Source organism: Mus caroli, unplaced genomic scaffold (assembly GCF_978045245.1).
Source record: "Mus caroli unplaced genomic scaffold, Mus_caroli_1 scaffold_14, whole genome shotgun sequence".
NCBI classification, from domain to species: domain Eukaryota; kingdom Metazoa; phylum Chordata; class Mammalia; order Rodentia; family Muridae; genus Mus; species Mus caroli.
The window spans coordinates 82,246,424-82,271,742 of record NW_028227269.1 but is presented as its reverse complement, the minus strand read 5'-3'; the positions used below and the strand labels follow the sequence as shown (position 1 = coordinate 82,271,742).

At 47.0% G+C, this 25,319-nt stretch overlaps 1 protein-coding gene and 1 pseudogene across 2 annotated transcripts in view; both read right to left on the bottom strand.

Annotated features, from left to right (window-relative positions):
- Positions 1-12,573: 12,573 nt before the first annotated feature.
- Positions 12,574-21,766, bottom strand: LOC110306557 (farnesyl pyrophosphate synthase pseudogene; annotated as a pseudogene).
- The window catches only part of Psen1 (presenilin 1), a 46,150-nt gene continuing 41,983 nt past the window's right edge, over positions 21,153-25,319 (bottom strand). For both annotated transcript variants that reach the window (XM_021179114.3, XM_021179115.3), the window contains exons 11-12: positions 24,281-24,399; positions 21,153-22,307 (exon numbers count right to left, since the gene is read on the bottom strand). In XM_021179114.3, the coding sequence (XP_021034773.1) occupies positions 22,152-22,307; positions 24,281-24,399 (275 nt within the window). In that variant the 3' untranslated portion in view covers positions 21,153-22,151. The remainder of the gene's footprint in view (positions 22,308-24,280; positions 24,400-25,319) is intronic.

Genomic DNA, 25,319 nt, shown 5'->3' with positions numbered 1-25,319 from the left:
TGAACCCTGCTGTGTGTCTATGCTTATGAATTTCTTTGCTGAGCTGGGGCCAAAGTTAGCCCCTGAGCATCCTAGATAATTGCTCTGCTACCGACTTCACCCCAACCTCTATTTTTAATCTTTGTTGTCTATTTATTGTGTTCATTGTGAAGATTTGTTTATTTTTATGTTACATGTATATGTTGTGTTGTGCTTATATACATGTATATGAACCATGTCATGCAGTGCTCACAGAGGTCAGAAGAAGGCATGAGAATATCCCGGTACTGGTGGTATGGACAGTTGGTCGTGTGGGTGCCGTGAACCAAACCCAGATCCTCTCTGCAGAAACAGTAAGTGCTCTTAACCTCTAAGTCCTCCAGCCCCTGTGTGTTCATTTTTAAGACAGAGTCTCATATATTCCAGGCTGGCCTTGAACTGCTATTCAAGGTAGACTTTGAACTTCTCATAGCTCAAACATTTCTTAAAACAATAACCTACAAAATATACAAAGCCGAAAACTATTAAAAATAATAAAGCCGGGCTGGAGAGATGGCTCAGTGGTTAAGAGCACTGACTGCTCTTCCAAAGGTCCTGAGTTCAAATCCCAGCAACCACATGGTGGCTCACAACCACCCGTAATGAGATCTGACGCCCTCTTCTGGTGTGTCTGAAGACAGCTACAGTGTACTTACATATAATAATAAATAAATCTTTAAAAAAAATAATAAAGCTGCGTGAAGTCCGTAATAAAGACACACAGATGGGTAATGAGCCGCCATTGCTGAGTACAGTGTGGATTAACCCTGATGAGACAAAACTGGCTCTCGGGTCTTTATTTCCACAGCTTTTTTCTCCCCAGCAGCTGCTTTTTCTTCCCATCGTTTCAGATACTGGCAGTCAATTGTGGTATGGGTATCTGGCCCTTTCACATAGAAAATTCTAGAAAAAGTTTCTAAGTTTAAAGTTGATATTTTACTACAATGGATGGTTATATTTTACTTTGCTGTGATAGTTAATATTTTAAAATTATGTATTTGTTTGCTTGTTTATTATGGGGCTGGATGGGAGAATGAACACACCTGTGAGGAGGCCACATGACAATGTGGTGGTTTGAATAGGAAGCGCCCTGAGAGACTCACATGTTTGAATGCTTGGCCCACAGAGGGTGGCACTGTTAGGAGGTGTGGCATTGTTGGAGGAGGTGAGTCACCATGGGGGGCAGATGTTGAGACCTCATATGCTCAAGTTATGCCCAGTGTGGCACAGTCTTCTGCTGCCTGCTAATTGAGGTGCAGAATTCTCAACTCCTTGTCCAGCACTATGCCTGCCTGCGTGCCACTACATTTCTCACCATGGTGACAATGGACTGAACCTCTGAAACTGGAAGCCAACCCCAATTAAATGTTTTCCTTTTAAGAGTTGCCTTGAGATGGCTCAGTGGTTAAGAGCACTGACTGTTCTTCCAGAGGTGCTGAGTTCAATTCCCAGCAACCACATGGTGGCTCGCAACCCTCTGTAATGGGATCTGATGCCTTCTTCTGGTGTGTCTGAGGACAGCTACAGTGTACTCATATACATTAAATAAATAATATTTAAAAGAAAAAGAAGCCAGGTGTGGTGGCACACGCCTTTAATCCCAGCACTTGGGAGGCAGAGGCAGGCAGATTTCTGAGTTCGAGGCCAGCCTGGTCTACAAAGTGAGTTCCAGGACAGCCAGGGCAACACAGAGAAACCCTGTCTTGAAAAATATCAAAAAAAAAGAAAGAAAGAAAGAAAGAAAGAAAGAAAGAAAGAAAGAAAGAAAGAAAGAGAAAAAGAGTTGCCTTGGTCGTGATGTCTCTTCACAGCAATAAAACCCTAAGACCTAGTAGCCACTGAGATGTCTCTGATAAAGATGCTTGCCAGATAAAGATAAAGATAAAGATAAAGATAAAGATAAAGATAAAGATAAAGATGATCTGAGTTCTGCTTCTAGGTCCCTCCCCTAACTTCTCTGAATGGCGGATTGCGTGTGTAAGTTGAAATAAACCCTTTCTTCCCCAAGTTGCTTTTAGTCATGGTATTTTATCCCAGCAATAGAAACCCTAACTAAGAATAAATGGCTTAGGAAATCCTTTTTCAAAACAAAAAGTAAAGAACAGGCTGGGGTATAGCTTGATGGTACAGTACTCATCTCTCTCACAAGGCCCTGAGCTCAGTCCGCAGTAACACACACACACACACACGTACACACATGCAAACACATGCACACATATGTACTCTGGTTAAGATGGGAAGGCTTATAATGTGTGTATCTCATCACATAAGGTAACTCCACAACCCATACATTATGAAATAAAGTCCAGTGATAGTCCCAGCTGAAGTCATCACTTTGGACTGTGCCCTAGACCCCCAGGCTCTGTTACCTTCCTCTTCCTCTAATTTTCATGAGAGAATTGAGAAACATCTAACTACAATGTCCTGAGGAGAAGCATAATACCACCCAGGCAGGTGACCCAATGGCTTTCTCTCTTGGGAGGTCCTGGGGCTAGATGGCCCTGGGTGGGATGAACCCTTCCTTGTATATTTATCTTCTAATATGGTTCTCATCTGTAAAATGGGGACACCTGGCCACACAGGCAGGTCTACTTCTGGGACATACTAATTGTAACTGCCCCATAGTTTCTGACTTCCTGGGGCAAGAGGCTCTTCAGCTGAAGGAGGGGGAAGCACTGAAGAGCCCCATCATGAGTCCTCTCTAGTACTGACGATTGTGACACCGGCCCTGGACAAACCCAAGACATCAGGAAAGTCTCACTGGGGAGGAATGTCCTTTGGTTTATAAGCAAAAGGTCCCTTAAACACATATGGCCTGCCACTCCATAGCTCAGGCTTGTAAACAAGAGTGTAAATGTTTGTTCTTAATCAAAACAAGGTCTTTCCATCCCTTGTGGTGGAAATCCCCTTCTGTAGGCTCCTACCCATTGTCCCACTGTTTCAAATAGTTTCTCAGCAACTCATCGGAGCCCAGGTTGGGTGTCTGGATGGCTAGAAGCCATAGTCCTATTCCCCACCCCCATGATCTGTGTGCATTTGCTCTCCTGGTGTTCCCTCTACAGCCCAAGAGCCGCAGAGTGGTGGGAGCATTATCTGTTGGCCTCCTGGCCTGAGAATCACACTACAGAGGCTGGCCTTGGCCTGTGAATGACCAGGTCGGGTGAGCCTTGGTGGGAGGGGCCTTGATAGTGAGAAACATGTGTTGGAGATAGACCCGTGGGGGAGGGCAAGCCAGGGGAAGGGGATGCAGAAACATCTGGCTTGGCCAAATTCCCAGTGGGGAGATTTGGCCAGATTTGTCTGCTGTCCCAGGGACCAGGGCAAGGGTCCCTCCTCCCGACCACCAGGATGCTGGAGCACTGCCAGGAAATTGGGAAGCAAAAGGGGTGGAGCCCAGAGTGCTGGCCTTGGTGGGTCTCTGTCTCATGATGCTCCTGCAATAGTGTCACCTCATAAGAATGTTTACCAATGCTACATTTTGGCTTCAAAATATAAATAAAGCCATCCCCCCATTGTTTACCAAATGCCTGGAGTACCCTAGTGAATCTGAAATATCATTGTAAACCTTTATTGATGAAAGTTACTTAATAGATCCCAAAGTGCCTGAGGCTTGCATATACTTACTTATCTTTGGACAAAGGTGACAAAACATACCAAGCCACAATACCCGTCCAGGCTCATGTTTTGCATGCCTGTTCTCCAGCTAATGTAAGTCACTGGGGGGCTTGGCTCTGTTACCATTCCCCACCCCCTGCTCAGCCATGATGAACAGACACCACTGCATGCTCCTTCCACCATAATGACCCTGTCACACCTCACCTTCCCTGATATGATGGGCTGAAACCACAGGCCAAATAAAAATTTTTTTTCTCCCATAAATTGTTTCTGTCAGATACTGTGGTCGCAAAAGCGCAAAGGTAACCAACATAGATAATTGGCACCAAAAAGTTGGGTGGGTTTGCTGCTCTGATTAACCTATGCATCGTATAGACCTTTGTGGAAGGAATTTAGAAAGAAAATTTAGCCCACATATGTATATATGCAGGCTAGGAAAGCCACCGCACACTGTCAGCAGAGCTTGCCGGGAAGTTCCGGTAAGCTCTGGAAAGCAATACTGCGAGGGAAATGTGGAGAGAAAAAAGACGTTGCTAGTAAGGTTTCAGATGGAAGGAAGGACTCCATGGAACAGTGGAGCAGGGCTCATTCATGTTACACTCCAGTAAAGGGCTTGCTTATGTGTAATGTCCATGTCATTAAAGCTTGAGTGCTACTAAATTCAAAGGGGATAGAGTAATTGATTTGGTAGAGCAAACTTCAAAATAGCATAGCATGCAGGCCATGGCATGGTTACTGCTAGCTGCTTCTCGGCACACTTATATTGAGAATTAAGATTAAAATGCAGCACAGAATGGTGTGAAAACACACAGTTGGGGTAGAAAAGGAACACACTTGAAATTGTAGACAAAGAGGTATTGGTTAGAGGAATTAGTGCTAATAACATACAAGAATCCAAGTTGGGGCTGGAGAGATAGCTCAGTAGTTAAGAGCACTGGTGTGGGTTCCAGCACCCACATGGCAATTCATGACCATCTGTAACTCCAGTTCCAGGGAATCCGAAGGCCTTTGCAGGCACACACAAAGGCTGCACGTCACCCATACACAACAAAATTGTGTGTGTGTGCATGTATATTATTATGTATGGATAGTCTGTCTGCACGTGTGTCTATGCACCATGCATGTGCTTGGTACCCTCAGAGGACAGAGAGGGAATCAGATCCTCGGGGGCAGGAGTTACAGATGGCTGTAAGCCAATATGTGAGTGATAGGTCTCACACCCGGGTTCTCTGGGGAGAACAACAAGTGCTTTTAACCAAGGAGCCTTCTTTCCAGAACCATAAAAAATATTTTTTTCAAAGCATTCACTGTACAACAGAAAAGGGGCTTTGAGAGCATGTTAGGGCTTTGCCGGGACTCCTAGCCCCCAGGACACAAAACTTCAAACTCATTTGAAAAACTTTCTCTTAAAAAAAGAAAAGAAAAAGAGCAGGCGCTGTTCCGACCCAAATCACGTGGGGAGGTTTATTGTGTAGACTGTAAGGGGCAGGACAGTAGCTGGGAAGTAACTAGAGTATACAGCCCCCTGGCTATTTCTTTATCTGCTAGCAGAACTTTATGCATTACAGAACAGCATTACACATATGGTATTGGAGTGTGTGTGTGTCTGTGAGTGTGTGTGTCTGTGTGTCTGTATGTCTGTGTGTGTGTCTGTATGTGTGTACATATCAGAGGACAAGTTGTAGGACCTGGGCTCTCCTTTCTCCCTGTGGGTCCCAGGGATTGAACTCAGGCCATCAGACTTGGCAGTAGGCACCTTTGCCTTCTGAGTCATCTCACAGGTCCCAATGGTATCCAATGGCATGGTTTTATAGGCATACAGAATGAAAGCATTATAAAACCATGGATTTTTGCACCCAGATTTTCAAGGAAGACCTGGGAGAGCAGACAATGTAGTGGACTGGATTCCCTGAGGAGAGCCCCAAGGGCAATTCATGAGGCTGAGTGAGTGAAGCCTGTATTAGTCAGGGTTCTCTAGGGGAACAGAATGAACAGAATGAGTATCTGTCTGTCTGTGTCTGTCTGTCTGTCTGTCTGTCTATCTATCTATCTATCTCTCTATCTATGATTTATAAGAGTGGCTTACAAGCTGTGGTCCAGCTACTCTGACAGTAGCTGTCTACCAATAGAAGGTCCAGAAATCTAGCAGTTGTTCCATTCACCGGGCTGGAGTCTCAGGTGGTGATCTTCAGTATCCACTGGAATCCTGAAGAAGCAGGCTCCAATGCTAGTGAGAGGAAGCAAGCGAAGAGAAGGCAAAGAGAAGGCTACATCCTGACCCTCAGCCAGAGAGACACTGGGCCTGGCACAGGGTTTTGAAGCCTCAAAGCCCCCAGTGACATACTTCTTCCAACAAGGCCATGCCTACTCCAACAAGGACACCCTTCTAATCATTCCTAAGTAGTACCACTCCCTGGTGACAACGCATTCAATTAGGAACCCGTGGGGGACATTCCTTTTTCTTTCTTTCTTTCTTTCTTTCTTTCTTTCTTTCTTTCTTTCTTTCTTTTTTTTTTCCCCTGAGATTCACTGTATAGCCCTGGCTGTCCTGGAACTTGCTCTATAGACCAGGCTGGCCTCGAACTCATAGATAGTTGCCTGCCTCTGCCTCCCGAGTGCTGGGATGGAAGCATGCCCAGCCATTCTTATTCACACCACCACAAAGCACACATTACAATGGACTCTAAGCTGCTGAAGACAGTGTTCCTGGAGCACGGAGAGTTTGCTGAGGTGATCTGCAAGCACTGTGGGAAGTAAAGGGAGCCCTGAAAGAATGTGTGCTGTTGCCATGGGCACAGCAGCATCAAGGACTGCTGAGCACAGCCCTGTGGGAGTGGCTAAACCTTCTCCCACTGAGGCTCAGAGGATGCCAAAGTCTTATTCCGGGATCTGAGTGTGAATGTTGACAGTGCATGCAGAAACTATCCACCGTAGCGTGGATATTTATGGCTTCCCTACAGAGTCAGCTCCTGCCTAGATTAGCTAACCCTGCCTCCTGCTTCAGCTGTCTACCATAACCCCTGCTTCCCTGCTCAGCTGTACAGAGTGATCACACTAAGCGTCTAGGTGCTGTGGCTTCTCCATTAGAGAGCCATGTGTCTGTCTTGTCTTTACGTCCTCGTCAGTCTCCAGTCGGGTCAAGTCCTTGGAGCCATGAAAGAACTGGACACAGCTCAAGAGAAAGTGTGCTATGCACAGCAATGCAGTAGGGGAAGGGTCACCCCAGCCAGATGGTGTCATCACATATCCTTGAATGCTGGGCATGCAGTTACAGAGCTTGGCGTTTGTCACACTGGGTTTGGTCTGTCTCCTGCCCCCCCCACCCCCCCCCCCGGCCTCGCCTTTGGAGTAAGATGCTTACGTTATGACATTGGCTTTATTATTATTAAAGATTTATTTATTTATTTATTTATTTATTATATGTAAGTACACTGTAGCTGTCTTCAGACACTCCAGAAGAGGGAGTCAGATCTCCTTACGGATGGTTGTGAGCCACCATGTGGTTGCTGGGATTTGAACTCCAGACCTTCGGAAGAGCAGTCGGGTGCTCTTACCCACTGAGCCATCTCACCAGCCCCGACATTGGCTTTTTGGAAGTCTGTTGTGTCTCTGTAGGGGCTTCGGTATCCAGCTGAACAATATTTACACTGTTGAGACCATGAGGCATCTCAGGGGCAGAGTACACACAATATGACATGACTGTGAGCCCTTTGGGACCCCAGGTGGATCGCTGTGGTTTAAAACCTTAAATGTGCCTGTGATGGTAAATTTGATTATCTACTTGATGGGATTTCGTGTCATCATGGAGACAAGTCTCTGGGCGTGGATATAAGGAGTTTTCTAGGTTAAGCTAATTGAGATCTGCCCTGTGTATAGGTGGCCCCATTCCCTAGGCTGTGGTCTCAGACTGAAGAGGAAAGGAAAGCTGAGTAGAAGTGTGCCTTGCTCTCTGCTGCTTCCTTTTGTGACAGTCTCACTATGCATCCGCTCCCAAGGGCTGGGATTCCTCCATGCTCTGCTCTCCGTTGCTCGGCTGCTGATGTAAGGTCTGGTATTATGTCACAGCAACAAGACAGTAGACTAAATCAGTCCCCACAGGCTTGGTTTTTTATTTTAAGATTTATTTATTTATTTTATGTATATGAGTACAAGTATACTATAGCTGTACAGATGGTTGTGGGCCTTCATGTGGTTGCTGGGAATTGAATTTTAGGACCTCTGCTTGCTCTGGTTGACCTCATTTGTTCCAGTCAACTCTGTCAACTCTGCTTGCTCAGTCCTTGCTTGCTTCAGCCCAAAGATTATTATACATATATACACTGTAGCTGTCATCAGACACGCCAGAAGAGGGCGTCAGATCTCATTACGGGTGGTTGTGAGCCACCATGTGGTTGCTGGGATTTGAACTCAGAACCTTCAGAAGAACAGTCAGTGCTCTTAATTGCTGAGCCATCTCACCAGCCCCAGGCAGGGTTGGGTTTTGAAGCCTTGCCCCTGTCTGGTAGTGGTATTTTGCAAGGCAATGGAACCTTTAGAAGATGTAGCCTAGCTGGTAGAAACTGGTCACTGTACAGGGCCAGCCTTTGAGGGTTATAGACTGGCCTATGTAAACTTTCTGCTTTCTGCTTAGTTGAGATACAAGGAGCCTTGTCTTCCATGATGTGAAAGGCCAGTGCCAGGTACTCCTGGTGCCATGACTGTCTGCCATGTCTTCCTCCCACCATGGTGGACTTTCTGTCTGGTATTGTGGTCACAGTGATATGAGCATCCCCAGTACAAGCCAGGCACAATGGCCCTATCCAGGCAATCCCATCACTTCAGAAGTAAAGCAGGAGGGTCAGGAATTCAAGGTCTTCTCTGGCTACACAGAGCTCAAGGCCAGTCTATGCCACATGAGATCCCATGCCATGATGAGAGGGCATGACACCATGTCTCAGTGGATATTGCTAAAATTCCTTCCCTGGGGGAGACATATACTCACTCTATAGTCCATCCTGATGACAGATAAGTGCGAGTCTACCAAACTTTACGCTGAGTACCAACGAATTTAATTGTGCTTGCTTAGGGAGCACACACAAACAAACATTTTAAAATATGTATGGGTGTTTTGCCTGCAAGTGCATCTGTGTACCATGCCTGTGTGTGGTACCCATGGAGGCCAGAAGGCAGCGTTGTATCCCCTGGAACTAGAACTGGTTATAATCCCCGATGTGGGGCTGAGAACTGAACCTGGCAGCCAGCACTCTTAAGCGCTGAGCCACCTCTTTAGCTCCTTAAAAAGAACTTTTAAAAGGTTAACTGGTTCAAGTAGATATTAGAGATATTGTAGTTCCGCAGTAGGGGCATGCTTAGCATGTATAAGACCCAAGGTTTGAGTCTTACATCCTCTCTGTCTCTCTCCCTCTCTCTCCCTCTCTCTCTGTCTGTCTCTGTCTCTGTCTCTGTCTCTCTCTTACACACACACACCCTCAGGAATTTAAAAGTAGAATGAAAGTTCTCTGGCTCCAGGTGCTTTTTCCAGTTAAATATTTTCGAGGGGGCTGGAGTGAGCACGACGGTTAGGGGTATGTGCTGCTCCTCTGAGGTGGTACGGAAGTCAATATGGAGCCCAGGGTGATCCCTCTGCCTCAGCTTCCAAGGTGCTGGGGTTACAGATCTATGCCACCATACCAAGCCCAGGGGCGGGGGTGGGGGCAGGGTCTCTCTATGGAACCCCTTGCTAGCCACGATGTCAGGATGTAGCCTAGGTCAGTCCAGAACTTGTGGTGATCCTCCTGTCTCTGTTTACCAGGAGCTGGATTGCAGGCAAGTGTCTTTACCGTGCTTGGCTTCTGCAAGCTCTTTAAATTTAGGGGCAAAGACTTTGTGTAACGGCACACACACAGCACTTTAATCCCAGCACTTGGGAATATATATATATTTCATATATATATATGAAATGTACTATTGCTAATTTCAAAACTTGCTTCGAAGCTTTTTTGCCTTGGCTATTCCAGCCAAGATAAGGAAAAAGAGGGCCTTCTAATCTTCTAATTAATGGCTTTGCCAATCATAGCACCCTCACGGCAGCCAACAGCAGAGTCATCCCTTTTGCGAATGTAAACTTAGGTGTGTCTGGCTAACGATTGGTTAGAGTGAGGAACAGTTAATTAGAAGACTGGCAGTCTCCACTGTGAAGAGCAAGGCAGGTGCTTATGGAAGTCAGGCGTCCTGGGCAAACAGGTCGAAACCTTGAACTCAGAGCAATAATGAAATGCCGATGCTCATCAAGATAGAACCTGCTTTGTCTGCCACTCGGGCCAGGAAAGGCTGAGCACTGCAGAGAATTCCTTAGAAGACATCCTTAAAGCATCTGCTGGTGTGCCCAACAAACTTGACTAATAGAGAAAGACAAACTTGCTACAACGCAGGGGGACATGGAGAATTTGTGTTTCTTACACAGTCCAACCAGCCTGTGCTAGCCAAGGTGTGAGTGTACTTGCGATGAACCTGAGTATGGGGGTGGTCATTCTGGGGTCTGTATGCAGGATGGCAGGTACACTGGGCACATACCATGGAGCTACAGTACATTCCCAGCTTTTGAGGGTTATTTTTGTCTTTGTTTTTGAGAAGGCAAAAACTAGTCTCAAAGCCAGTGTGGGCAACATACTGAGACCCTGTGTCAGGAATGAAGGTGGGGGTGGCTGGAGAGATGGCTCCACAGTTAAGAGCGCTTGCTGTTCTTCCAGAAGACCCTGGTTCGGTTCCTAGTACCACATGACAGCTCACAACATTACAGCCATGAATAACTCCAGTCACAGGGGCTCTGATGCCCTAGTTTGACTTCTGTGGGCATCAGGCATGCATGTGGTGCAGGTAAATACTCATACATATAAAACGAAACCAATAAAGCTAAAAAGATAAACTAAATGTAAATAAAAGAAACAAACACTGTTCTGCCATTTGAAATCTTATACTTACATTATTATGCCCACTGAAGATACTCACAAAATGTGTGGTTCTGGATACCAAAATGTGGTTTTTTAAATCTCTTATTGAGACAAAATTTATCTAGTCTCTTAGTAACTGTATCTTATTCCATATTGAAAAAATATCTGTGAGAAATCATATTTTTAAAAACTTAAGGCTGTCCTTAAATGCTGGTTTATTGCAGTTTTAGATTGATTTATGTGTTAGGTTTCCCTTATCCCTCTGGAAGAGCCATTACCATGGTGTCCAGGCTGGCCCTGAGTTTCTGAATTCCTCTAATCTTCTTGCCTCAGGCTGCCTGTGACTGCAGGAGCACCCACAAGCCAGCCCTCTTGGATCTTCAAGATATCAGGGCAGCTGATGCCCTCAAGAGCAGAGGGAGGCCATGAATGGCTGGTGAAGGAGAAATCTTGGCTTTTGAGACAGGGTCTTGTTGACTTACAAAGCCAAAGCTGGCCTTGGGCCCTGAGGCCTCCTCCCTCAGCCTCCTGAATGCTGGGATCAAAGGCATGTGCCTCCACACCCAGCTGAAAAATGATTTTATACAAGAAATTTTGTGTGTGGTCAAGTTGGCTGTGATCAAAAGAGAATTCTTCGTATGTTTCTCTGAAAATTGAGCCTTACCACATTAGCCAAATGCAGAATTCTCTGTTACTGTTAACATTACAGCCACACACTTCATGGTAAGCTGTTCTTTGTAAACATTTCCAAAGATTTGACTTTTAATTCTGACGCCATTTCTTCCTTTTCCAGCCACCTTCGGGACTGGAGCTTTCCCATCCTGCAGGCTCCATTTAATCTCTTGAATTCTGGGTTAAATGCTATCGCCTCTGTTTAAGGCAGCAATTACATGTCTCAGAATGGGCTTTTCCTTTTGCAAATCCATCTCCCAGAAGGCTTTTTGATTTTTGCTGTGTCTCACAACTAAGGTCAGCAGGTCGTGTGCAGTTCACTGCCTTCTTCCCCTCCCCCTTTCTTAGGGAAGTTCTGGTCTGCTGTGGTGGTCTGATGCAGACACCATTCCCTTTATGTGTGGATATATGGTGTGTGTTTGTATGATGTGTGTGAATATGGTTGTGTGAGATGTGTATAGGGTATGTATGTATATGATGGGTGTATATATGGTATGTTTGTGTGATGAATGTGTATTTGATGTGTGTGTGTAAGATGTGTATGTATATGGTATGTATGTGTGGTGTGTGTGCATGTGTATACAGTGTGTGCACTGTGTGTACAAGCATGTGTGTGCCATGGTGCTATGTGGAGGTCAGAGGACAACTTCAGATGTTAGAGACCTTGCCTTCCACCTTGTTTCTGAGCCAGGGTCTCCTGTTCACTGTTCCACAGATGGGGCCCTTGAGCTCCCCAGGATTTTAACTGTCTCTGCATCCTGTCTCACGGTGGACAACAGTGCCACATCTGGCTTTACCCAGGCTCTGGGTCTCCAAACTCTTTCACACTTGCAAAGCAACACTTCATCCACTCAGCCATCTCTCCAGCTCTGAAACACTTCTGTCAAGGTCTCTGGAAACATGTAAATTGACCCTGTCCTGCTGGCTTTTCCTTAGATGTCTGAGGCATCGAATTTAACAAGGAAATGTCATGCACCTTTACTCTTATCTTTTCCCCACGCTGCCCTTTGGGTTTTTTACGTCGCCTGGCTAATCTCACATGGCAATCCTTCAGCCTCCGCTTCCCAAGTACTGGGATTACAGGTATGAGCCACAAGACCCAACGAAGGACCTCACACATTTCAAGCAAGTACTCTAACAGTGGGCTAGATCTAGGTAACTTTCCCTACCTGTGGTTTTTCTGGCCTCAGGAAGATGATTGAGGACAGAGGGCAGCATACTTCTCCATGAGACTTTGGGTGGGGTTGTGACTGTCCACCTCACACACAAGGACTACAGAAGACAGCTATGGCTCCTCACAACACAGTGTTTTTCATTTGCTCCATCTCTCTGGATCCTTCTACTTTAGGATCCGATGCTACTGGGGAGCAGATCATTGTAGATACTGAAGCACCAACCAGCTGCTTTTGTTGTTCTAGATGCCAGTGACAACATTAGGGTTTCTAAGGAGGTCTGAGTAGTCACCCATCTCCAGCAGAACCTTCCTGGCATGTGGTTGTTCCTCCCTACTGATGCCTGCCAGAGCCATGGCAGTTAGAGGAAGTCCAGAGCTGTCTGGTACTTGACAACAGGTGTACACCTCTCTGCAGTGTGTCTCCCCAGACCCACATGACCAGGAGCACAGTGATGAGTCCAGAGTCTGCCAATCTCAGTTGGCTGGGAACTCAGCAGGAAGTGCTCCCGTAGTGAACCTTCAGCAGGCGGTAGATACAGGCTTCCAGAAGCAGAGCATCACAGATGGCCTCCAGACCTATGCCTGACTTCTGATACCAGCAGCTCTGCCTCCAGCAAGTGACAGAAGAATCTATGATGTCATCTCATGCAAGGAACAAAGCTTGGAGCAGTTCCACTCAGCAGCCCTCAGCCACAGCCAGCTGGAGACTATCAGCATCCTGCTTCCTCTGCTCCACCAGTTCCTGGGGTACCTGAAGCACTGTGGCCCTTGCCTCCAGCGGCAGGGTACTCCAGGAGCAGGGTACTCCAGGAGCAGGGTACTCCAGGAGCAGGGTACTCCAGGAGCAGGGTACTCCAGGAGCAGGGTACTCCAGGAGCAGGGTACTCCAGGAGCAGGGTACTCCAGGAGCAGGGTACTCCAGGAGCAGGGTACTTCAGGAGCTCCTTCACGGGGCAATAGCATCAGCCTCCTGTCTCTAGTCCATCCTCAGTCAGCACTTTGACAACATCCAATCTTAAATTCCTATTCATCCTGAGAGAGAAGCAAAATGCTCAGTTTCTGGCTGTAGTCCCTTGGCAGTGTGTGTGTGTGGTTTGAGCAACCTCATTTCCAGGGTATGTATTTCTTAGGTTTTTGATTACTTCAGAAAACTGAGTTGTGATTTTTTTTTTTTTTTAATTATCTCTCTGGCTGAGTGAGAGACTGCTATTTCACATGGCCTGTTGTCAGCTCCTGGCTGGCCTGGGACTTGCTGTGTAGATCAGGCTGGCCTGGAACCCCTGCTCCCTTTTGATGCTTCTTGGAAGTCAAAGCTCTAAATTCAGTCTTTTTGACCTTGAGATAATTTTGGAATGATTCACCAACTCCCATTCCCCAAGTTTTCTAAAACTCGAAAATGAGAAACCCTGAACTCGTGCAGGGGAGCTGCTCAGTGGGTAAAGTGCGTGTAAAGGGCCCAGCAGAGTGATGTGGACCTGTAATCCCAGGCTCGAGGCGCAAGAGAGGCTGGGCAGCCATTCTAGTTAACTGAGCATGTGTGGAGGCCATCAAGGTGCCCTGCTCTGCCCACATCCTCTCACTGACCCCGAAGCTAGGCTGGTGATCCGCACACTCTGCATTCCTTCTGTCTCTTTGCCTTCTCCTTGCTGCTGCTCAAGTTACAGGAGCATGTGACCGGGCCTGGGTTTTTACATGGGTGTTGGGGATTTGAACGATTCTCATGTTTGCACAGCAAGAATTCTTTTTTTTTTTTTTTTTTTTTTTTTTTGGTTTTTCAAGACAGGGTTTCTCTGTGTAGCCTTGGCTGTCCTGGAACTCACTTTGTAGACCAGGCTGGCTTCGAACTCAGAAATCCGCCTGCCTCTGCCTCCCGAGTGCTGGGATTAAAGGCGTGCGCCACCACGCCCGGCCACAGCAAGCATTCTTAATTGAAAAGATATCTTGACAGCCCTTGGATTTTCTTCCTCTTAAGTTAATGGACTATGCTGAGATGAATGTTCAAAGTCATATAGAATATTTAAAATTGTCATATTTCTTGTTATGATGTTAAGGTGTCTGTACGCCGTAGACACAGCCATATTTGCTATGTACTTGCCATCACACCGAGTAAAACAAATCTTAAATCCTGTCTTTCATAGATCCCTCCTTCCTGGATCTCTATTTAATATATGTAAGTCAACATTATACTGCTCTCCACCAGTTCCTTAAAAAAATAAACCCATACATACATACATACATACATACACACACACATACATGTGTTAGGTTTGGTGGCACATGCTTTTAATCTCAGCTGTCAGGAGGCAGACAATGGCAGATTTCTATGAGTCTTGTCTATATAGTGAGTTTCAAATCAGCCAGAGCAACGTAGTAAGACCTTTTCTCAGAAAAAAAAATCAGAAGACAAAACCTAATAGCTCTCTTGCTCACTCTTTCTCTCTCTATATATTATATATATATATATATATTATATATTAAGATGTTAAGATCTATGTGTAAGTGTCTTGCCTGCATGTATGCCTGTGTACCATGTGCATGCCTCATGCCTGAGGTTAGACATCAGATCCCCTGGAACTGGAATTAGAGATGATTGTGAGCCACCATGTGGGTGCTGGGACCCAAGCCCAGGTCCTCTGCAAAACAGTGCTCTTAACCACTGAGCCATCAGCCATTTCGTTTCTTTCATATTTAAACTTGTATTATTGTTGTGTATGTACATATAGTCTTGTGTGCCATAGTGCCACAAGAAGCCAGGAGACCCTTCCATGGTTGGTTTTCTCCTTCTACTGTGTAGATTTGGAGGCGGCACCAGGGGTCATCAGGCTTGTGGAGGACTTCTACCTGTGGAAGAAGTGACACTTTAACCAGATCCTGAGTCCCCACCCCTCAACCCCCTCACCCCTAGAGAGGACGTGAGGTCGGCTGACACAACAGTGATCCTTCCCTGCTGATGCGGGAAATGCAGGCTTGCTCTCAGTCTAGTGCCACTGGAATCCTTCCACATGCTCTGAACACCTAAGTGGGGTTCCTAACATTCAGAAACTGCTTCCAGCTGAGGTAGAGACCATGTGCCTCTAGCAGAATACAGTACCACTGCCTTCAAGATTCATGAGAACAAATGATGCCTCCATTTCTCACCGGAGTGAGTACTCTGATTCCAGATGCCTTGGGCTGCTGGCATGTCTGACCACTCACTGTTTGCTTTTGTTGTTGTTTTGCTGAGACAGGGTCTTGTTATGTAGTCCTGGCTGGCCTTGAACTTGAATTGATCCTTCTGCCTCTGCCTTCTAAATGTCAGCTTCCTAACTGTTCCTCTGAAGACAATGGCAAGCTGTGGCTTTTTCTGCCACCAAACTAACATTTATGTGTGTGATTGCAGGGGTTTGTCCCCTCCTTCTACCATGAGGGCTCTAGAAATCAAACTCGGTCACCTGGCTTGCACTTCAGCTGCTGAGCCACCGTACTAGAGCTCGGTCATGTTTTATTCACAGCTTAGGAATGGAAAAGTCTGTAGTTTCAGGACACAGAGAACACAGATGCACCATCGCCTAATGAAAGCAACTGTGGATTCCCATTAGTGTAGCAGTCCCTCCCCTTCTTCCCCCTCTCCTGGGTCTCACTATGTATCCTTGGCTGCCCTGGAACTCATGTAGACCAGGCTGACCTGGAACTCATGTAGACCAGGCTGCCCTGGAACTCATGTAGACCAGGCTGACCTGGAACTCATGTAGACCAGGCTGCCCTGGAACTCATGTAGACCAGGCTGCCCTGGAACTCATGTAGGCCAAGCTGACCGAGAACGCAGAGATCCACCTGTTTTGCCTCCTTAGAGTTGGGATTAAAGATGCAATGTGGTGACAGTTTTGATGAGAATGTTTTTGTTTTAATCTCAGGTCTGGGCTATGTGGCTGCTTCAGACTGTCCACAGCAGCTGACTATGATTTGCCTTGTGCTCTAGCAGGGGTGTGATTTTGCCAGTAGCAGATAGTTTCTACAATGGTATAAGGTTTGAAACTCTGGGGACTTTTCAGAGGATACATACATGCTAGGGCCCCAAGAGGGAGGGTTTGTTGTTCGTGGGTTTTTGGTTGGTTGCTATTGGTTGCGGTTTGTTAAGTATTTATGCCCAAAGAAGAATCAAGAAGAAATTAGATGTCAAACATGCCCAATGAACTTGATGCCCCTAAACCCACAAAGAAGCAAAAAGACCAGTAAGAGTGAATATACCACACACCTGGTGGGTTTTGTGATTGTTGTGTGTTCAGGGATGGATTCCAGGGCTCTGGATATGCAGAACACACATAAACTTGTGGCGCACGCTTTTAATCCCAGCACTGGGGAGGCAGAGGCAGAGGCAGGTGGATTTCTGAGTTCAAGGCCAGCCTGGTCTACAGAGTGAGTTCCAGGACAGCCAGGGCTACACGCACACAAAAAAAAGATAATCCCCTAGCATATGAAATATTTGCAATATACTAGAACACATTTTCTATAAGCTTATAATTGGGTTTGAAAGTATTTACATAAATAAACATTTTCTGAAAAAAAAATTTAAAAACCTAGAGTATTAAGAAAGAATGCAGGGCTGGTGAGATGGCTCAGTGGTTAAGAACACTGATTGCTCTTCCAGAGGTCCTGAGTTCAATTCCCAGCAACTACATGGTGGCTCACAACCATCTGTAATGGAATCTGATGCCCTCTTCTCGTGTGTCTGACAGCTACAGTGTGGTCATATAAATAAAATAAATCAATCTTTAAAAAGAAAGGAAGAAAGGAAAGGAAGAAGGAAGGGAGGTAGGGAGGGAGGGGGGGAGGAAGGAAAGAAGGAAGCGTGCAGCCATCACTCAGCAGTGTGGAGGAGGACTGGTTCCATAAGCCAGCACACAAGCCCTTTCTAGACAGCAGCGCTGGATTCGCATATGCCCCAGTGCACACACTTTAGATCATCTCTAGGTTGGGTGATTTTTTTTTTTTTTTAAAGATAATGACTCATTATGTAGCCCAGGCTAGACTTGAACCCAGAGTAGTACTCTGGGCTCAACTTCCTGAGTGTTCAGGTGTGCACCATGCCCAGCTCTTGGGTTATTTAGAATACAGACTGCTAATAGATGTGATTTCATTTAGGAGTTGACAAGAGAAAGTAGTCTGTGTGTTTGGTACAAATGCAATTTTTTTTTCCAAATGTTTGACCTATGGTTGCTGAGCCACAGATCCATAATAAAGAACCATAAATGGCAGTTACAAGCAGATTGGGTACTGTACCTTTAAAGGTATGCTCTGCTCTAACCCACATTGCCTTGTTATCCGCAGACATTAAGTTTCAGTGTCTTGGCATCTATTAACCATTGCACAGGCTTTCACATCCCAGTGTTTCTTGCAAGAAAACAAGCACCGCTAGGCTCATGCATTCTTTATTCATTTGACAAATACAGGAAAATCTGCAATCATCTATCAAAATTATAGCTTCCCAAGAGTTTGAAAGATATTTATTAAAAAAGTTGTATTCACAGTCTGTTATGTACAAAGTAGTACCCATGGTAGGAGAAGCCAGGCCGTGACCATGTGAGAGTGACCCCTCAGAAGCCCTCACCACTCTGCAGTGCCCTTCAACAAGTATGGATTGGAATAGAAGTGGTTTCAGGGAAATCCTTCCTGCTAGGTAGACATGTGCAAGCACTACACTTCAGGGCCCAAGGGGACACTGGTATCCACAAGAGGCACACTGCGACCCCAAAGTCCTGTAAACGGCTTTGACAGTCAGGAATGGGTACACGTCAGCACCGGGGTGTGCTTTGCAATATTCAGACTCGGGGTTTCTAGCAGCCAAGTAGATGGACGAGGTGCGGGAGACCCTGAGATGGGACAGCCCCTGGGTATCTGGCTGGCACTATCAAGAAGGGCTGCAAAGAACGAAAACCAGTGCTTTTCCTTTAGTGTTTGTTTGTAGAACTGCCCAGGTTTGGAAAAAGACACAGGACAACCCCAGGGTTGCTCTTAGACTCTATCTTATCATCAAGATAGGGAATTATTTCCATCCCAAGGGTGAATGCAAATATTCAGTTTCCAAGTTGTCTTCAAAATCAACATTAAGGACCCACAGAGAGTAAGGAGGTGGCTCCGGCTGATCGGTATAGACCACCCCAAAGCTCATTTAACTGGGGGGGGGGGCTTGCTAAAACGATGGGCTTCTGAAGGAATGAGGTCTCTTAACAGCACTCACGTTGTAAGCCTCAGTAGTTAAGTCAGGACGGGTGGGGCCTGGGGATGCAGCTCAGTTGGTCGAGTGCTTGGCTAGCAGGCGCAGCCCCAGGTTTGATCCCCAGCACAGAATAGACTGGGCTCAGTGTGCGTGGGCGTGATCTCAGCACTTGGGAGGTGGAAGCAGAAGGATCGAGGTTCAAGGTCATCCTTGGCTACAGAGTGGCTCTCACAAGAGCCTGGGGTTTCTTTCAGAAAGGGGAAGAGGAATGAACAGGAAATGGAAGGGAAAGGGGGAAGGGGAGGGAGGAAAAGAGGTAGGAAAGAGGGCAAGTGAGCCTCCTTCATGGAGCGAAGCACACAGGAGGCTGAATAAACCCCTCAGTTTCTCAGCTTTTCTTCCAGGCTGGCTCTCGGGGTCTGGGACGGAGATTCCCAGTAGAAGCCTGGCCTTGGAAGACCTTATTTGGCAGTTAATATCAATTTCACATTCAACAAGTTAGGGTCAGGAATAGCCATAGGCTCAGTGGGTAAAAGCATGTGCCTCCGAGCCGAGGATCTGAGTTCAATTCCTGGAACCCACACGATGGGAGGAGAGAACCACCTGCTGCTAACTGACCTCTGACCTCATGTAGGCATATGCTCTGTGCAGAAATAAACGTAATATGTATGTGCGTGTATGTACATACACAAGTATATATTTAACTTGACACGATGGTCCATGTCTTGTGACACCCGGCACTTATAAGGTGAAGGCAGAAGGATTATACATTTGAGTTCAGCTCGGGCTACACAAGAGACGACCCTAACCAATATCCACAGACAGAAGCAGTAGTCAACATACTATTCACTCGGGCATCTATCACAAAAGGATACTTAACTTTCGAGTCAAGTTTACAAGCAAAACCACAGGCCTTTGCTCCTTTTGTGGTGAAGTCAATAGATTGCTTTTGGCTGTTGTCTTTTGCTCTCTCTCCTCTCTTTCTTTTCCTCTTGGAGAAATGCAGTCATTCTGTATGAAAGCTGTGTACCTAGGACCCCTTTAACCCAGCAGGATCGAAAACAGGAAGGAGCGCCCTTCCTCTCCAGCCTCTGATGGCGAAGCTGGCTCTCGTATCCTGTAGGCATCAGACCAAAGCCCTAAGGCTACTGCATTTCTTCCCACTGTCTTTCCATTAAGCAGGTGGAGTCAGTGGCTTTATTCCAGATGATGCCTGGCTCGTGGCCACCCCTCTCCTGCACACGAACACAGCCCGTTCATACCCTCTTGTCACCAAACACACGGCACACTTGGGGCTCTTACATACACTGCTCTAGCTGAGACTGGCAAAAGTCTCAAAATCAAAACTTCCAATCTGCCTTCTGTGCGTGAGTAGCAAGGTCTTAGAATACGGGCTGGTGAGGTGGCTGCGCTGGTTAGGGACTCTTGCCTACAGCGTACATTCCTGGTGACCTGAGTTTGAGCCTCAGAACCCATGTAATTGAGGAGAGAGCTGACTCCACAGGGCTGTCCTGACATATGCATGAAAATTAAAACGACGACAGACCCTTCTACCACACGGCCCCTCTTCCCTGCATGGCTCTCTTTCCCTGCTCTTTTCATCAGCCTGAGATGAGTCTGTTTGGGTTTCTAGTCTTTAAATATAGCCTGGGGACTCAACGAAGGGCCTAGAGCACCATGCTCTCCCAAAGAGCTGCACCCTCAGCTTCTCTTTTGTGTGTTTTGTGTGGTATTATTCCTCAGGAGCTGTCCGTCCACCTTGCTTTTCACTGGCCTAGGCCTTGATGAGGCTGGGCTGAGGCCAGCAAGCCCAGGGACCTGCCTGTCTCCACCTCACCACAGAGGGGACTACTAGACCTGACTCCTAAGGTCAAACTCTTACTAGGATTCTTTCAGACCAAATGCGCAGCACTTGCTCGCATGTCCAAAGGCCCAGGGCTAGATCAACAGTACTCTTGTGTGACCCAAAATAAGTATTCTACACTCTACTGAGACCCACTTTAGGGAAAGTGGTTCCTAGAATAGGCTGGGAAAGAAAGCCAGCAGCCTTGCTTGAGCCACACTGGTTTCTCAAGTCTTTTCAGTTGGTCTTCTGGCTGAGGCAGCTGCTGCTTGCTCTGTGTTCAGCCTAAGGGTCCACAGCGCCCACGTTCAGCTGTAAGCTCAACAGTACTGTTGCTGCTCACCTCACACAATGAAGCACTGAGGTGAGAGAAGAGGCAGATCAGAATTGAGTGAGGCTGCTTCTGAGGTTCCTGAGGACAGAGCCTCGCCCCTCACACCTGCCTGTGCAGCTAGCTCACTCTGCCCCACGGCTGTGAGAAGCCTGCCTTTCCTCTTGGCAGCTGGTTAAATCCAGGTACTTCCACAGCTAACCAAGAAACAGCTTTTCTCCAAACCCTTGGTTTTTTTTACCGACACAATTGGTTCTGAACTGACCAACTCCCAGCATTGGACATTACTCGGAGCTATCCCCCAGCCCCTAGTTTAAATTCTGCCTTTGGCAGTGGATTGCGGTGACAAAAAAACCAGCCAGGACAGAGAGCGCTTCACCAGCCACTCATCGCTTTAATTCTTTGGGCACACATCCTATTTGCCATCGAAGGAGCTATGGCAGCCCGTTGACAGCACTGATTTGTTGGACACGTAGTATTTGCATCACATGAGGAAACCCCTGGGTTATCGGATACTAGCTACCTCCCAGAGCTGCCTCGTCTTCTGTCAGGGAACCGCTGTGGGGCAAGAGAGAGACGGAGAGGAAGCATCCGGGCCAGAAGAAAGCTTAGAGTGTGTCTAAAAATGAGGAATTTGTGGGAAACCCAGAAGTCACTTAAGGATGACAGGGGGCTGTTGAGCAATAGATCCATCATTTCAAGAAAATATAAACTTTGGAAGTCGAGGTTACAACTCTCAGGATAGAGCAACCCCAAATTCGTCCAGGCTGGCCTTGGGAAGAAATGGCAACCACAGATAATAGTGAGAGAGTTTGAGAACAAAAATGGTCAGAGTCACTGATGTGAGGTTTGTGTAGGGCGGTGTCCTTATTTAAACTTACAAGTGGGCAGCCAAGGAGTCTGAGAGGGAGGCCCGGCCCAGTGCCACCTCCACACAGAACCTCCTGGACAGTAAGGGTTCAGCCAGGACGTGTTTTATTTCCAACATGGTGTGGAAGATGGCAGCTCTGTTTGGTTCACCTCACTTCGTTTAACCTCTTCAGAGTTCACAGTGCGGGTAAATCTCCATGCCCACAGGTCAAAGCTAGCAGAGCCCAGCACATTTCCTTGTCCTTGTCTCTCAAGTCACTGAGGGACACCGTCTGCTGCAGCGATGGATGTTGGAAACTGTTCTCTCTAGATGCTTCCTTCCCCAGTCCAGTAGTGTGGGTGGCTAGGGAGACTCGGAAGGAAGCTGCAGAAGTCCAGCTGGAGTCCTGCCTTTGTTAGCTGAGGACACAGGAAAGTCACCAGTCTCCTCCTCGGGCTTGCTCTCTGTTTTTGTTTTTTTTGATAATCAAAGAAGAAACATCCATGTTCTAACTGCAGAAAGGCTAGATATAAAACTGATGGAATGCAAGTTGGTCCATGAAGGGCTGCACAAGGTAATCCGTGGCGAAGTAGAACACGAGCCCAAAGGTGATGGAGATGGGGAGGGCTGGCAACGCTTTCTTGAAAATGGCGAGCAGGAGTAACGTAAGGCACAGGCCCTGTGGAGACAGAGGCGCACTCAGGACCATCCCCACGCCACACAGCATCAGCACCACACTCAGTGAATACTCTCCTTGAGGACTAACTTTTACAACAACATCTTATGAACTCTGGAGTCACGAGAGAAAAGTGTAGCTTGTGGCCCTGGGCCTGACGGCCACGAAGCAGCTCCTCAGGTGGCTGAGGCAGGACTGTCTGAGGCCAGAACCTGAGACCAGGCTGGACAACAGTGAGCTGGCTTGAGGTAGACGGGAAAGAGAAGACAGGAGGAGATGCAATGGAAAAACAAGGAAAAAGTCTGTGCTGAAGACAGAGCCCAGGGCCTGTGCATGGGAGTGTGGTCCTCTACAAAAATGCAGTGGTTGCTTTTTTTCTTCATTTATATACACACAACCCAGACTGGCTTCAAACTCTGTATCTTTTTCCCTCAGCCTCCTAAGTGCCAGGAGGTAAGTATGCACCATAATGCCTGGATTAAAGGGAAAAAAAAAAAACCCTTTTTTTTGAGACAAGCTGGCTTCAGATCCCCCATATAGCTAAGGAGGACCTTGAACTTCGAACCCTTCTCCTTTCATCTCTGTAGTGTTGGGATGTGGTCCGTGCCTGTACTGTATAGTGTTGGGATGTGGCCCGTGCCTGTACTATGTGCTTGGAGATTGAATGCAGGGCTTTGGACTATGCAGGCACTCTCACAGCTGAACTATACACCCCAACTCCAAGCAATAAGAAATAGTTCATTTGTTATTAGTAAGTCAGGTTTTTGTTTTTAAGATAGGTTCTCACTATGTAGCCTAGAACTTAACAAGGTTGGCCTTGAACTCAGAGATCTACCTGCCTTTGCCTCCAGAATGGCAGGATTAAAAGGTGCATGGCAACATGTACAGCGCTCTAAGTCAGGTTTGAAAGCCACAGCCATCATAAGCAAGACGGAACGTGGGATTATGCACTGGGCTTGCCCCTCTCACTCCACACCTGCTGTCCCAAGCAAGCATGGTGCAGGCTGTGCATCAGATGTAAACCACTGACCATTCTATGACTCAGCCCATGGACTATGACAGCCTTTGTTGAGCCCTACACGGCTGGACTCTCAAAGCTGTTCATTTCATCCCCACCCCTCCTTTTTTTTTTCCCCCCCGAGACAGAATTTCTGTAAATAGTCCTGGCTGTCCTGGAACCCACTCTGTAGACCAGGCTCATCAGAGATCCACCTGCCTCTACTTCCCAAGTGCTGGGATCAAAGGTGTGCGCCGCCACCGCCTGGCTCACAGTGGTTTCTAAAGAGTACTCACAGTTTCCTGGAGAACTCTTAAGAACTCCTCACAACTAATTACCCAAGGGCGGGGAAAGGTGAGCACAGGGCTGAGAGCAGGCTGGTGCAGGAGGAGAATACAGCAAGCACCTGCTGCTCCTGTTCTCTCATCCTCAGCAATACATTCCGCAGAAAAGACACAGCTAGGCCGACAGCTAGGCTGGAAGCATCGGCTGATTTTAATGTGTGGCCAGAGTGGAGAGATACTCAGGCAGGCTCTGATTATCCATTTTAAAAAAGCTTTATAAAGCTTCTTAGCCTGCCTGGAATTAAAAGAGAATTCTCTGAGCTAGAAAGATGGCCGGGCAGGTAACATGCACTTGCCACCCAAACACGACACCTGAGTTTGACCCCTGGAAGTCATGTAAGAAGCTGGATGTGGTGGGCGCTCACCCGTAATCCTAGTGTCCTGTGGAGAGATGGGGAATTAGAATAGGCCAGAGTGCACGGCTCATGGTACAAACACGAGACACCCTCCCACAGGCGGAAGGAAAGATCTAGCTCCCAAAAGGTTGTTCTCTGAGACCCTGCCTCAAGTGGAAGAAAAAATGTTCTCTGTCACACGACTGCCACAGTATATGTGTACAAACACACTTAAAAGAAAATTACCATAAAGGTATGCAGAATCAGTTTTCTGACCAGTTTTTGCCAGCATATACTTACGATCAGTATGGCTACAAAGCAGGCTATGGTTGTGTTCCAGTCTCCACTGGCGGTTGCTGAGGCCTTACCAACCAGAACACTGTAGAAAATGAAATCTCCCAGTCCAAGTTTTACTCCTCCTAAAAAAAGAAAGAATAAGTTTGTCATTCTTTCTTATTTTTTTTTTTCCAGACAAGGTCTTGTTATGTAGCTCAGGCTGGCCTTGAACTTGTGAACCTGCCTCAGCCACTGAAGCCCTAGGGCTACAAGTGTACCACCACACCCAACTCTGTGATTTCATAATTCAAAGCTATGATCCCAAGCTGGGCAGGGTGGCCTGAGCCTGCACTCTGAGGTACTCAGAAGTCTGGGAAGGAGGATAGTTTAAGACCAGGAGTGTGAGGCCTGCCTGGGCAGCTCGGTGCCACTTTGTCCTGCCCTGAGAGGGAAGTCAGTAAGTGGTGTGTACAGTCCAGGCCGCAGGAAGACTGCCTTCTTTACCTTCTCTCGGCTTTAGACTCTGTGTGACCCTAGAATCTCCATACCCACCTCCCTGCTATGGCGCTGTTCGGATTATCTACTTATCATTTTAGTTCACCATACTCTCTCTCTTTTGTGTGCATGTATTAAAAGAAGGGCACTGAGGGGTGTGCTATGTGTGTCCACGGTGCCTAGAGGGCAAACGTCGATGCCTGGTGTCTTCTTGAATCATTCTCTAGCTTAGTTTTGGAGCTGGCATAGCACATGGAACTGGAATGGGGTCAGTTAGAGCGGCTGGTCAGCAAGCCTCAAAGGTCGTCCTGTCTATACCTGCCCAGTGCTGGGAGCACAGGTGTCTGAGGCCATGCACGCACACACACACACACACACACACACACACACACACACACACTCACACTCACGCACACTCGCGTGCACACATACACACAGAGTGTTGGAGATTAAACTCAGGCTCTTATGTTTGTGTGGCAAACACCTGAATAAGCTATTTCCCCAGAAAAACTCAACATCCCCTGAGAGACATAATGCTGCCACTTAAAGACCGCCGTGATGTCAGACA